Source organism: Nycticebus coucang, chromosome 5 (genome assembly GCF_027406575.1).
Source record: "Nycticebus coucang isolate mNycCou1 chromosome 5, mNycCou1.pri, whole genome shotgun sequence".
In the NCBI taxonomy this organism is placed as follows: domain Eukaryota; kingdom Metazoa; phylum Chordata; class Mammalia; order Primates; family Lorisidae; genus Nycticebus; species Nycticebus coucang.
The window spans coordinates 89,176,186-89,191,084 of record NC_069784.1 but is presented as its reverse complement, the minus strand read 5'-3'; the positions used below and the strand labels follow the sequence as shown (position 1 = coordinate 89,191,084).

The window sequence follows — 14,899 nt, the reverse complement described above, 5'->3', positions numbered from 1 at the left end:
ATCAGAAGGATCAATTTTCATTGTGCTTAGACTATTTCTGTCTAAATATATTCATAGAAACATTTGAATTTATCTACATTCCCTTTGAAATGTAAATATTCTTCAACATCTGTCTGACGTACACAATGATTTGTATGCTGTGGTCAAAAACAGACATGATTCATTGAGAAGCTTTCATGTGAAAAGCACATTTTTATTTTGAATATTTAGATAGTACTTGTTTTATGCCTAGTAATAAAAACAAGGCACTGAAGCTTTGTTTCAAGCTGTTTGGTGTATCTTACCACCTTAGCCAGAAAAATTTTTAAATACTGATACACATTGGTAAGACTTTCTTTTACCCCTTTCTTTTAAATTTTTTTTTTTAATCTGCCTTCCTCAGAGTTTACTCTCTGGGCCATTTCTAAGAAAAGGTTGTAGGGAAGTACAAATAGCAAATATTTGGATTAGAATCACTTCTACAGGGCAGAGGTGCATTATGACTTCAATGGACCCTGGTTACTTTTGCTTTGATGAGCCCTTTTCTCCATTAAAAAATTACACTTGATCTTAGCCAAAAGGCCAAGAAGCGATGTCTCCATTAAAAAATTAAAATTACAAACTTTATTTCATGGTTGTGTTGACATAAAGACTAACATAAGCATTACTATTATCTTCACATTTTTCTTCTGATTTTTAAAAGATGAAATGAAAACATTTTGAGTCCCTACTGTGCCTAGGGCATAAGTCAGCCCTGCTGCAGAGGAGACAGAATAATGAGAGCCTTGTACGAAGGAGGGGGAAGTAGTGGAGGACGTCCAGAGAGGTCTCTCTGAGCCTGAGAGAGCACTCAGGGGGCTGAGAAACAACCACCTGAGCTCAGCAGGCCAGGAAGAGCCAGAGTGGACTCGGTACTGTCATTCCTGGATCACAGAGGACCTTCCAGAGGTTATCGATGCTGTGACACTAATCATCAATGTTTGGGACCGAGAAAAAAAAACGGTGGATTTAAGACTGAACACAATTAATTTATTTTTAGATGAACTATGGAAGGTGTGGTAGATTTTATATTCTAGAGGGGAGAAGAATTTGTCAATAATATAAATGATGGAGACCTATGTAGAATTTGAAATTCCAATTCAGGAAATAGTTTAGATACAATCATAAGTTCTAATGTTTACTGGATGCCAGGCACAGGACAGCAGGCATTTATGTTTTATCCCATGTCATACGCACACCAATCCTCAGAGGCTCAGGCTGCTTTCAGACCCTGTGTGTGAGAGTGTCCAATCCATGTCAGGGACTCAGTAAAAGTTCCATGAGCCTTACACAGGCCAGAGAGGGACTGAGGTGGGGCTGTATGCTTACAGAATGCAGCCAGGCCTCAGGAGTGTGGCATACCCTAGCAGTGCGTGCCCCGGGCCATATGCACCCTCTCAGCATCAGCGTCCTTCATGCAAAGGGAATAACAATATTGATTTGCATACACAGGAGGTGACAGTGACTGTGGGTTCATTCCTCTGCCTGACCTCCACCACATAAACAAATGTTTTGTTGAAGAGGTCCAGAATACTGTTTTTAAATCATTATTCCCTTTCCTGAGGACTACTGCCAGGCAAGCAGCTGCCATGGGGCTAAAATGTGGCAAAGGTATCAATGTACACAGCTATGATTTAATAAAAAAATATAATATAATATAATAAAATGGAGCAAAGGCTTGGACGAACCGAGGAAGAGAACTGTAGAGATGTGACCCTAGCAAAGATGGCGCAGGAAAACCTTGCCAAGCCAGGTGACTTTGAATAGTAGGAAGGAAGATCTGTGATGTTGAAAGTATTAGGATCAAGCCCTACAAACGGCCCCATCTCCCAAGGAGTTCTGAAGGAGAAATAAAGACAAGTGTGTTTGTTAACAGAAAATTGCACAGTTCAGATATGAATGGGCTGGTACAGAAGGCTCTGGATGCATCGAATGTCTATGAAAATATTGTCAATTATGTAAGCGAAGCCAATGAAACGGCAGAATTCACTCTGAACATCACTGACCGAATCTATGATGTGAGTATTCCCCTCTTTGAAAGTTCATTTATATGTTGTCTTTCCCCCCTCTATGCCTTTCCTATTTTCTGATGTCATCTCTCGGGAGCTTCCAACGTAATATCCAAAGGCACAAATTGCAGAAAGCCCAGGAAAGCAAAGGAAAGACGGTTTTACTTAAGCCAGGAAGATTTCAATCTGTAAGTTCTTCAGATGTGCCGCACTGCAGTCAGAAAGTACCGTTTCCTTTGACAGCTATTTTAGCCAAAGTCCCTGAAGAAAAATATGAAGACTAGCTCCTGCTGGTAGAGAAGATACTTTATGCATGTATTCAGATTGTTTTCAACTCAAAATTATTTATTAAGCAGCTTCTGTGTGATAGGCACTTTGCTGGGACCTTGGCCAAGGTGCACTGTTCGCTAAACTTTCCTGAAAAAACATTTATCTTGAAAATGCCAAAGATTTTGTTTTCTCATGTTCACAATCCATCTTGACTTTGAGCTCTGAAAATGAAACTATGAATTTTACTCAGTGCTGAGCAGATAGACTGTGTCATTTAAGTCCCAGAACCATGAACAGTTGATTTCTTCTGCTGTCACTTTTACTCTCTCCGCCCAATTCCTTTGTAGGCTGTGAGTGGGATTGATACTCAAATCATTTACCATAAAGATGAAAGCGAGAACCTCCTCAATCAAGCCAGAGAACTCCAAGCAAGGGCGGATTCTAGTAAATATCTTCACTTTCCCATCTTCCTTCTGGTTTATAGCTGCTTCCTTCCTTTCATGCATGCAGACAGAGACTTCTAAGATTAAAAAGTAAACAACATTACAATGAATAATGCATCGATAGTCCCTGCTCAGAGTCAAGTTATAAAAAAGCAAAAATTTGAAAATAAATTGTGATTTTAAAAAAACCTCTCATGTAGTGAAACTACGTGGAAACATACATTTTTATAGCATATGGCAGATGTGTTTGCTAATCAAATAGGCTGATTAATAGAAATTTACCATAAATACCAATTTTTAAGGGGAAAAATGCCATAAAATACATTTAGCACTAAAACTATATTGCCCATACTTTCCTTTTTCTATTTTTATTTATTTATTTTTTTGACACACAGTCTGTCGCCCTGGGTAAGTGCCATGGGGTGTCATCATAGCTCACAGCAACCTCCAACTCTTGGGCTCAAGCGATCCTCTTGCCTCAGTTTTTTTTTTTTTTTTTTCTTTTCTATTTTTAGTAGAGATGGAGTCTTGCTCTTGCTCAGGCTGGTCTCAAACTTGCGAGCTCAAGCAATCCATCCACTTTGGCCTCCCAGAGCGCTAGGATTACAGGCGTGAGCCACCATGCCCTGCCACTTTCATCTTTCTTGAACAATTCAGAAGAGGCTTTAACATTTTTGCCACAAAGGAATGGGCCATCACTGCGAGAATCAATTAAGGTGGCAGGGTACCACCAAGCCATCTGGTTAGTTGCACTTTCTTGTAGTTTGTGTTCTGCACAGTTTACTGTATTTAAGACAAACCAAATAACCATATGGAAAGAAATACTTCCAAATAGGAGGGTTTGCATCTGCTACAGCATGCACATCCAAGCATGGCAGAGGGATGGAACAATAAAATGAAGTCGCCTTAGTTCATTTTGAAGCTTTTGAGTTTACCCTTAAAAACAATGGCATGGACTAAGAATTTCACTAAACATTATTCATCTCTTAGGTAATGAACTAATTTCTAAGGATATTTGAGCATTGACTAATGAGGCTGGCAATTCATTATCTAGTTAACTTCAGCTACCAACTGAAAACAAAGGCCAAGTTTGAAACTGAGAACTCTTACACAGTTTTATCAAAGCAATTAATCTCAAATCTAATGGTGCATTTTCCCTTTTTCCTTTTGCCAAGAGCCATTATATAGAAGATAAATGCGCTTTGTTTTTCATATTCGGAATATTTAACTATTTAATTACTTTGCAACTGTTATTTTCTTTTTCTGGGTAAACAAAGGCAAGAAAAAGTGCTGAATTTCTCTATTCTAATTAATCTATTGTGTAAGTCCAATTACTTTATTATATAAGTCTAGACCTGATCATAGTCTTTGGAAAATAATTAGAATATTAGTAGTAAAGAATTAGAATATTTACAATAAAGTATTTCTGAGTAAATATTGCTACATCTATTTATTGCTTTTGTTTCTTGTATTGTGAAGACCACTAACATATCCAAGTCACAGTATCTAACATGTTCTGGTTAGATACTGTGACTTAAATACATGTATTTTATTTTTCTGAATAATTTATAACATATTTTTTAATCCTGTCCTTATTGAGTTATTGAACCTCCAGAAAGCAACTTTTCTATTTTGGGAATGACATCCCTTCAAAGTTTCATGTTTTATGTCAAATAAATCTCTGGGTATCAGCGTCTTTGAACATTTTGCAGATCTAGTTTCAGGTTTTCACATTAAGCCATAATCATCTACTAAATTACAACATTATTTTAGATTATTGTTTCTTTATTTCCAAATGACTTTCAAAAATTAGTCATCTTTATTTCCCAACTTTCCTTTTCCTCATTATTTATATGAAGTAGTTAATCTATAATAATCTCAGGAGGCTGCTTTTTTTTTTAATTCCTGTAAGAGTAATTTTATTTATTTATTTTTTTATTATTAAATCATAGCTGTGTACATTAATGCAATCATGGGGCACCATACACTGGTTTTATATACCATTTGACATATTTTCATCACATTGGTTAACATAGCCTTCCTGGCATTTTCTTAGTTATTGTGTTAAGACATTTATATTCTACATTTAGTGAGTTTCACATGTACCCTTGTAAGATGCAGGAGGCTGCTTTTTAAAGGAATCTTCTACTTCATTTGCAAAATGAAAAATTTTTGTGTAAGACAGAAAGTTCCATCTAGAACACACTTTTTGTGAAACCTTTCTTCTTATAAATATTGAACCCAATATCATTTTTTTCTCCCATTTTTATCAAGAGCTCCAAGATAGAGAGTTCAATATATTATTTCTCAATGGATTGGACAGTGTCTTTTGCAGTCACAAAACCCTATAATAAGAGCAAAAACATTGTTCGTAACACAGTATTTAAAAATGGAAACTAGAAAGAGAGAATTAGGGTGCAATAAAGCTGTAAAGCATGTTTAAGGTCTCTCTTTAAATTCTAGGAAACGCTCCACATTACCTAGAGAGAATAAGAAAGAAGTGCTTATATTTGGTTACACTGTACTTAGGGATAGTATCAACTAAACCTTTCCCCATTAAATACCCATTATATACACATCTATGGGGGGAAAAGGGTAACAATAAACCAACCACACCAAGACAATACAATAGGAAAGAGAAAGTGTGCCATGGGAGGAAGTATATTTACCAAGCTCTTATTGCTGATGAAGAGAAGAGTATAATGAGAAGTGATAAAACTATTTTGCTGTTTGTCAAAAAACATAAAATTCTCAATGCTTTGGAATTAAACAAAGCACAAACAAAAACAAAAAATTACTGGTAGATATGTCCTTTTGAGATTTGCTCAGAGATAACCCAGGTTTGGGAATTGTTTTACAAACATAATTTCAAGAATAATTTTGTAAGAAAAAGGCTATTTATCAAAACCAATGCAAAAAGAATAGAAAATCTGATAGGATTGTCATATCATACATATGTATAATAAATCCGACCATTAAATCTCAAAGCTCAAATGGCTTCCTCAGTGAATTCTTTCAAACATTTAAAGAAGAAATAACACCACTCTTACACAAACTGTTAAGAAAGTATTCTCCAACTTACATTATGAAGCAACTAAAACTTAGACACCAAAACCAGATAAGGACATTATAAAAAAGAAAAATTACAAGCTAAATTCTCTTCTACATAGAGATGTAAAAATCCTAATGAAGATATTAGCAAATCAGATCTAGCACATATACAAATGGCAATATATGAGAACCATCCTGAGTTTATTCCAGGTTTTCAAAGATAGTTTAACATTTAAAATAGCAATTATAATTCACCACAAAGAATATAAGAGAAATTCATATGATCATCTCACTACATGCAGGCAAATCATTTAACAAAACTCAATACCTATTCATGACTTAAAAAACTCTTAGCAAACTAAGAATAGATGGAAACTTTCATAATCTAATAAAGAATACTAAAATAATACTTAGAAAACATTATATTTAATATTATAATAATATTGAAATGTTGAAAGTTTCCTAAGATTGAAATCAAGACAAGGATACTCCACATTACCAATTCAAAGTGTGAAAATTCAGTTTAATTCTATATACAACAATGGGAAATTAAGTTTTGAACATAACGGCATTGGTAATAACAACAAAAATGTGAAACAAATCTGATCAAAGATGCTAAGATTGCTATACATAAAACTATGGCACTCTACTAAAGGAAATTAAAGATCTAAATAAGAATTGAGACCTAAAAAAGACAAATAAAAGCCATATTCATTGAGTGGGAGATTCAAATTTATAAAAATGATAATTTATTTAATTAGGATTGAGACCTAAAAAAGACAAATAAAAGCCATATTCATTGAGTGGGAGATTCAAATTTATAAAAATGATAATTCCCCCAAATTTATCCCTAGTATATTAATTAAAGTACCAGAACTGTATGTAGATACAGAATGATTCTGGAATTTCTATGGTTGTGAAAGGAAAAAAACAAGAATGTCTAAGACAATCTTGAAGAATAAAAACAAAGCTGGAAGACTTAAAAGTGTAACATCAAGTTTCATTGAGTGGAAGATTCAATAGAGTATAGATTAAGACAAAGATATAAAAGATTATAATACTGTATCATCTTTTTCATTTAAAGTTTTAAAACAGACACAACTAACAGATGAAGCTAAAATTTAAAATTCAGAAATGGTTGTCTTTGGGTAATCATAGGGTCCTCCCTAGGGAGCTTCAAGGGTACTGATGAAGTTTCTATTGTCTCATTTTGGGTGCTGGTTATATTTTGTGCTCATTTTGTGAAAAATTGTCAAGCTGTGCACATGTAATGGACGCCTTTTTATTGATATATGCTATATATCAATTAAAAACTTTATCAAAACAAGAAAAAATTAATGCTTTTTATTGTTGGGGATTCATTGAGAGTACAATAAACCAGATTACACTGATTGCATTTGTTAGGCAAAGTCCCTCTTGCAATCGTGTCTTGCCCCCAAAAGGTGTGGCACACACCAAGGCCCCACCCCCTCCCTTCTTCCCTCTCTCTGCTCTTCCTTTCCCCACCCCTCCCTCCTTCTTTCTCTCTCTGCTCTCCCCTTCCCCCACCCCCACTGTGACCTTAATTGTCATTAATCGCTCTCACATCAAAATTGAGTACATAGGATTCATGCTTCTCCATTCTTGTGATGCTTTACTAAGAATAATGTCTTCCACTTCCATCCAGGTTAATACGAAGGATGTAAAGTCTCCATTTTTTTTTAATGGCTGAATAGTATTCCATGGTATACATATACCACAGCTTGTTAATCCATTCCTGGGTTGGTGGGCATTTAGGCTGTTTCCACATTTTGGCGATTGTAAATTGAGCTGCAATAAACAGTCTAGTACAAGTGTCCTTATGATAAAAGGATTTCTTTCCTTCTGGGTAGATGCCCAGTAATGGGATTGCAGGATCAAATGGGAGGTCTAGCTTGAGTGCTTTGAGGTTTCTCCATACTTCCTTCCAGAAAGGTTGTACTAGTTTGCAGTCCCACCAGCAGTGTAAAAGTGTTCCCTTCTCTCCACATCCACGCCAGCATAAGAAAACATTATTTTTATATATCCAGTCATCATCCTATAAAAAGACTTTTTTCTTTTTAGCACTTTACCAATTGTATCTACTAGGTCTTGTTAGTCACAGCAGTGTCATATTTTTCAAAGAAATTAACCCTTATGGCATCCTAAGTCACTCCCAAGCAGTGTTGCAAGTTTCCTGCAATCCTAAAACCTCTCATTTTAAATGCTGCTTTCCAGAACTGATAACCTGTGGTTCAGAGTATTCAGAACATTGCAGATGACTCCATGGTACAGATCAGGATTTTCCTTGTTGAAATGGAGACGTTCTTGAGGCACGTTAGCCCAGCTGCTACTTCTTTCTGCTGCTTCTCCACAGGCAGCGAAGAGGCAGTGGCTGACACCAGCAGGCGCGTGGGGGGAGCCCTGGCAAGGAAGAGCACCCTAAAAAACAGACTAAACGATGCTGTTAAACAGCTGCAAGCAGCAGAGCGAGGTAGGTGCACAGGGAGAGCTCTGGTCTCATCTGGTGGGTAAGATAAACCTTCGGGGAAGGACTAAATGGTTCCTTACTTGTCTCTTTTTACAAATAAATAATGTTTTTCTGATGACAAAGGAACTTATGTTCATCACCCCCCAAAAGTCTTAGAAAAGAAAAAGAAGAAAATAAATGCAAAAGTTGTAATCACACCACCTACTGTGACCATTACATTTGAGAGCATTTTCTTCCAATCTTTTCTGCGTGTGAGTACAAGTGTGTGTGTGTTAGTGGGAGCATGTTGTTTATACTGCTCCGTAACAGCTTTCTGATGAACTTCCTTCCTCGTTAACAGCATGCCCTAATTTGGTTATTGGATTTCTTTGGCCCCAATGATCAACAGCTTCTCTCTGTAAAATGTCAAGTCATCCTTACTATATAAAGCAGGGAGACCAAAGAGCCCAAATAGAGAAACAAGAACACAGTCCGTGTCTGCAGTATCTTGAAGATACAATTGGAAGATGTGCCTTCCTTGGCACAGTGAAAATTAAAACACCGCTGCTGAATCTGGGTGTTTTACTAAAAGGAGCACATCCCAGCTGCGGTTCTGAGGTCCACCAAAGCTCTGGCCAGGAGAGGGGTCATCATCAGAGCTTCTGTTTATTGATGCTTAACTATGTGCAGGACACTGAGAAAAGGGTTCCAGGTGACTTACTCTCACGGAGGATAAGTATTACTCGCCTTTAGGCCGATGGGAACCCTGAGGCTTGTGAGGGTTAGGGAACGTGCTCCAACAGCCACAGCTGGTAAGAAGAAGATCCAGAATTCAAACCAACATTTATCAGAATCCAGAGCAAGTGAGGCTGAGTGTAATGTTTCCTCGCTTTAGAAATAGGAAGTTATAACACCAAAGTAATACACAACCCTATAGAAAAGTTAGAAAATATAGAGAAGAAAAATCAGCCATGATCCCATCACCCTGCAAAAAATCTTTGTTCTAAACTCACATCATTTTTATTTTAAATGTGTAATTTTTTAACAAAAATAGGAATTCACTAATGGTCATCTTTTGACACTCGCTTTTCTCATTAAAAAATACCTTTCCCTTAGTAAATTCTGTACTATAGCATCATTTTTATGGCAAAAGTGTTCCACAGGAATACTTTTTTCAAAAAGAAGGTGTTATTTACACTGAATTTCAGACACAATCCTTTTATGAGTTCCAATATCATATGCATTTTTATGGCTATCTCACAGGGTCACTAACCTCAGGAAATACTATCATAAAATTGACCTTTTAATTTTAAAACATTTTAAGTGAGCCACATGGTTTTAATAAGACCTTAGAGTCTCTCAAACTCACTTATTAATACTGTTTACACTATTCTTGTGCACCTAACTTATACCGTAATTAACGTATATTTAAAGATCTTTGTTTTGCTTAAGAGCCCAAAATTTGAGGTCTGTTTCATCCCAGCAATTAAACAGATGTTAAAGTTCCCCAATAAATGTGTCATTTCTCTGCAAAGTGAGTGACTTTCTGCTGTTTGAAGGTGATACTCAGCAGCGCCTGGGTCAGTCCCAGCTGATCACCGCAGAGGTGAACAAGACGACAATGGAGGTCCAACGGGCCACCGCCCCCATGGCCAACAATCTAACCACCTGGTCACAGAACCTTCAGCGTTTTGACTCTTCTGCTTACAACACTGCTGTGGATTCTGCTAGAGATGCAGGTATCACTTAGAAACTTCGCGGTTTGAATCCAATTGAGGACTGGGCCATCAAACTCTACACATTTTGTGTTAAGAAATAATTTTCTTCATTTAGGTTTTGGATTGGAATATGTAGAAATTAGCTTAGAAAAAGACAATTTGTTCAGTTCATCTATCTGTCAACACATATGCCCATGTGTATACATATGAAATCTACATATTTCATGTAAATAAACACTAGATAGATGGGGAAAGAGTCATAATTTCTTCTGTGTGAAATAATGGTAGCAGTTGTTTGTATCAATGTAAAACTGGTCCATTAGGGAAGAAGATAAACAAATGTTAAATAACCTTAATAGAATACTATTTCCTTTTGGGGAAAAAAATTACGAAATTTAATGTAACACTTTGACTAAACAGTATTACTTTTTCTTTACCAATACAAATAAGAACTAAAAATAGCCAAACGTAAGTCCAGCTTTATCTTAAGAACAGTGGGTTGGCCACCTTGAATATATAATTTAGCAGCTGTGAAAATGAAGTATCTTAATAGCTACTTAATTTAGTTGCACATAGGAATTAAAATTGTGTAATATTTGAGAATTTTTCTTTTTTACATTCCGATATTTTTATTCAGTCTCTTCATAACCTCTTAAATATCAATGTCTATCAATATCATGACCAGAACTTTTAGTTCTGCAATATGGTTTTGCACAATATATTACCATCACTTGCATCTGAATGAAAAAACAACTTGTATTCATGTTCTTTTGTTTTGACTTTGTCAAAAACAAAAGTGTCAGCACTTTGTCACCCTTGGTAGAGTGCTGTGACATCATAGCTCACAGCCACCTCAAACTCTTGGGCTTAAACAATTCTCTTTTCTCAACCACCCAAGTAGCCGGGACTATAGGTGCCTAGCACAATGCCTGGCTATTTTTAGAGATGAGGTCTCACTCTGGCTCAGGCTGGTCTCGAACCTGTGAGCTCAGGCAATCCACCAGCCTAGGCCTCCCAGGTGCTGGGATTATAGGCATGAGCCACTGCACCCAGCCCTATTCATCTTTTAAGTAAAATAGAACCTCTGTAAGTTGACCACCCAAGGGACTGTAGCAAACTGGTCAACATACAGAGGTGGTCAACATAACAAACTAGGCCTCCTGTACTGGTATGTGTGGTGCCCATCTATGAACATTAGGTCACCTTATGGAGGTGGTTCACATTGGGAGGTGGCCAACATTAGACGTTCTATTGTATATGTTCATGAGTTCTTCCATGTAACTACTCATTTAAGTGCTTTTAAAATTTTATCTTTAAGAGATTTATTTACATGACGCCCAACATTTACATATCTAAAGATAATTGCCTCAGGAATATTTACTAAATATGTATTAAATTTATTTTCTTTCTTTTTTTTTTACCAGACCTACCAAGTGATTTCAATAAGTATCCAGAACTAACACTATTGAAATTGTTTTAGCCTACTGTGTTTTCCTCAAATAGCATTTTTAAGTGAGAGAGTGTATCTTACTGTGAGAAACTTTATAGGGATTCTGATAAAAGGTGACATCCTTTTTCTGAGAGAACTGAGGGCAGAAGGGACTCTCATGTAAATTTTTATAGTCAAAATTTAATATAATGCTTTAAATGTGCTTTATTATCTCTAATTTTTAAAGACTATTATGCTATAAAATATCTATTGTGGTCAGTGATCCAAACAACAAATATTTACCATATATTAATCAATGGAATAAACTAATAGTTGCTATTATTTTACTTAATTCCATTCCATGTGCTGGAGAAACCCCTTGTTTCCTAAATACAGAGAAGAGATGTTTCCTTGCTCCGTGCTGATGTAGTCTCCTGAATGTGCATTTGGTTTGTCTTTAGTAAGAGGCTCTCTCTTGCCCAGCTGCTAATGCCCTTAGCATAGTGGTCGTGACCCACAGGAACTGTATTAAAGGGCCGTGGCATTAGGAAGGTTGAGAACCACTGCTTAGGCTTGGTTTACATGACCACTACTGCGGTCCTGCTCTTAGGAGAGTACCTGAAAAACACCCATTCCCTCATCTAGTGGTTCTCAAACATAAATGTGCATTAGAATCACCTGGAGACTTAATAAATACAAATCACTCCACTCCCAGAATTTGAGTCAATAGTTTTGAGGCAGGACCAAAAACTTTGCTTTTCTAACAAGCTCCCTGATGATGCCATTCTATTCCTCTGGGGACCACACTTTAAGAGCCACCGTTCAGTCAATGAAACTTTGGGAAAAGTTATGTCATTTTTCTGTCATCGAGCTATGTCCTTATGATTTGTGATTTTTTTTCTACAGGAACATTATGCTTTCAAAACAAAAAAAAGAAGTAGATCAGCCACAGGCTCGGGGACACAGGACAGTGTGTGCCCCATTCTGGCCACTTCCTCTTTCGCTGTTCCCCCATCCCCAACACTCAATGGTTGTTTTGTTCTCTAGCAGGAAGCCCAGGGATAAAAACAAAAAAGATGCCAGTATTATCTGCCTGCAGCATCATCCTTGCCTGGGCCCGTAGACCATAACTGCCCACCCTCGCCCTGGCACAACTGTCTCTCTTCTGGGTGCCACCTGGTTTGCACCACCCGGCTCTGCCTCTGCCAGGACAGCAGCCGCAGCAGTGTGATTTGTGTATAGGCTTTCTGGAAAACAGCCTTTCCCCCTCCTTTTGCCCTGTTATATCTGTTATTTCAGAAAAACAAGCAGAACCTGTGCCATAGGTAAAAGAAACATCTGTATAGTTGTCATGGATCCTGCCCTTTAGAAATGGACATTAGCAAGCCCCACCTGCAATTGATAAATCCATAGACACTCTCCATGTCACAAAATAGAAACTGATGATGCTTTGGGCTTTACTTTTAAGTTTTCAAGATTAAAGATAATTTCTTATAGTTCTACCAAAATGAATCGTGTGTTTTTGCCATCTCTTCATCTGCTTGCTAAAATGCACTGAATATGAAGATATTTACTCCAGTGATTACGTTTCTGTTAACTGCAGTGAGAAATCTGACAGAGGTTGTCCCTCAGCTCCTGGATCAGCTTCGTGTGGTTGAGCAGAAGCGGCCAGCAAGCAATGTCTCTGCCAGCATCCAGAGGATTCGAGAGCTCATTGCTCAGACCAGAAGTGTCGCCAGCAAGGTAACAGATGAAGGGAGTCATTGGTTACTCAGTGATCACGAGCGTGGCTGGAGCTTAGCTGCAACTCCTCAGGCAGCTTCCAGAGCCTGGGACCTTTGTACTCTATTATCCAGCTCAGTAGTTCTGAGCCCCATTTGGTCATTAGAATCACAGGAGGAGCTCTGAAAAATAAACTAATTCCTGGTCCCAACCCAAAGTGATATATCAGACTCTCTAGAAGCAGGGTTCAACCCCTGTATTGTTTAGAAGCACCCATGTTACTGTGTAGTGAGGATTAAGAACCACAGAGTTAACCTAGTCCACAAAGCTAATATAGGAAAAGAAATCAAATTTCAATTTAAAAAACTCCATTCATTATTAGTTGTAGTAGTCATTATTTTAACAGCTGTTTTAGTGCAATTACCATATGAAATAATCTTTTCCTTCCGTCTGTCCCCTTCAAGAAATTCTCTGCCTCAATGAATCCCCAACAATAAAAAAAATAATAAAATAGAAACTTAAGAAAACTAAAAACACCCAATTATCACCAGTATCCTAATTTCAAAATGGCACATAGAAAAATCTCTGAGGTATTTTTCAAGTACATGTCGCTGTATCCTAGGCAAAAGGAAAAAAAAAAACCCAAAACTGTCAGTAGACCTTATGGAATCTCTTGATACCAAGAATAAGTGAATTGAAAAATAGCCAATGTACTGGCTATAATTCTAATACTCATTTAATTCTCTTGGAAGTTTTCTCCAGAGCTGTTACTCTACAATTTTTAATCCAGTTTTAGTAAATTTTTATAATTTTAAGTTTTAAATTTTAAACTTTTAGCTGTTGTTGCTTATTCATTTTACCAATAAATATTGTTTTCATTGAAAAAATAAAAACAAATTATCTGGTACAACATAGATTGTGTGAAGCTTTAATTTACCACCTACAATCTTGGCTGAGGAATTGCATACCAACTAAGTTGAATAAACTTAACAAAGACCCCTTTCTGAGACACGTATTACAGAAGCAATCTAGCAATAGGACAACTAAGTCAGTATTGGTGGGAACATGTCTTGACACAACAATTCACGTTTTCAGTGTGGCAAAGTAGGAATTGGCCTTGGACATCCTTTTAATTGTTTTTTGTTGGTGGTGGTGCTGGTGGTTGGTTGGTTTAATTTATGGATCAGCCTCATTTTTTTACAACCAAATTATATGGTTTTATTTTTTCAATTAAGAATTGGCCCCAGTGGTAGCTCCCGACTGTAATCTGAGCACTCTGGGAGGTTGAGGAGGGAGGATCCTCAAGAGGATCCCTTGAGGTCAGGAGTTAGAGACCAGCCTGAGCAAGAGTGAGAACCCCGTCTCTACTAAACATGGAAAAATTAGCTGGGTGTGGTGGTGTACATCTGTAGTCCCATCTACTTGGGAGGATGAGGCAGGAGGATAACTTGAGCACAGGAGTTTGAGGTTGCAGTGAGCCAGGCTGACACCACTGCACTCCAGCTGGAGTAACAAAGTGAGACTCTGTCTCAAAAAAAAAAAAAAAAACAGAAAAGAAAAGAAAGAAAAAGAATTGGCTTGAACACACTATTGGCCCTAATGACTGACAGAAAGAAGACTTAGAAATCAACTACTTTATCATGAAGGAGATTATTCTTGGTAAATATACCCAACTTTTAAACAATATCTGATAAATGGTCTCTTGTGACAAATTAACTTTTCAGACGCTCCAGAAAACATTTCAAAGGAGATTTATCTCAAAGGTACATCAA

The 14,899-nt window shown here is 37.0% G+C and overlaps 1 protein-coding gene across 1 annotated transcript in view; it reads left to right on the top strand.

Moving 5' to 3' along the window:
* LAMA4 (laminin subunit alpha 4) overlaps positions 1 to 14,899 on the top strand; it is a 162,193-nt gene that overhangs the window by 105,788 nt on the left and 41,506 nt on the right. Inside the window, exons 14-18 of the mRNA XM_053591244.1 lie at positions 1,895 to 2,036; positions 2,645 to 2,741; positions 8,166 to 8,282; positions 9,818 to 9,997; positions 13,009 to 13,148. Of these exons, the coding sequence (XP_053447219.1) occupies positions 1,895 to 2,036; positions 2,645 to 2,741; positions 8,166 to 8,282; positions 9,818 to 9,997; positions 13,009 to 13,148 (676 nt within the window). The remainder of the gene's footprint in view (positions 1 to 1,894; positions 2,037 to 2,644; positions 2,742 to 8,165; positions 8,283 to 9,817; positions 9,998 to 13,008; positions 13,149 to 14,899) is intronic.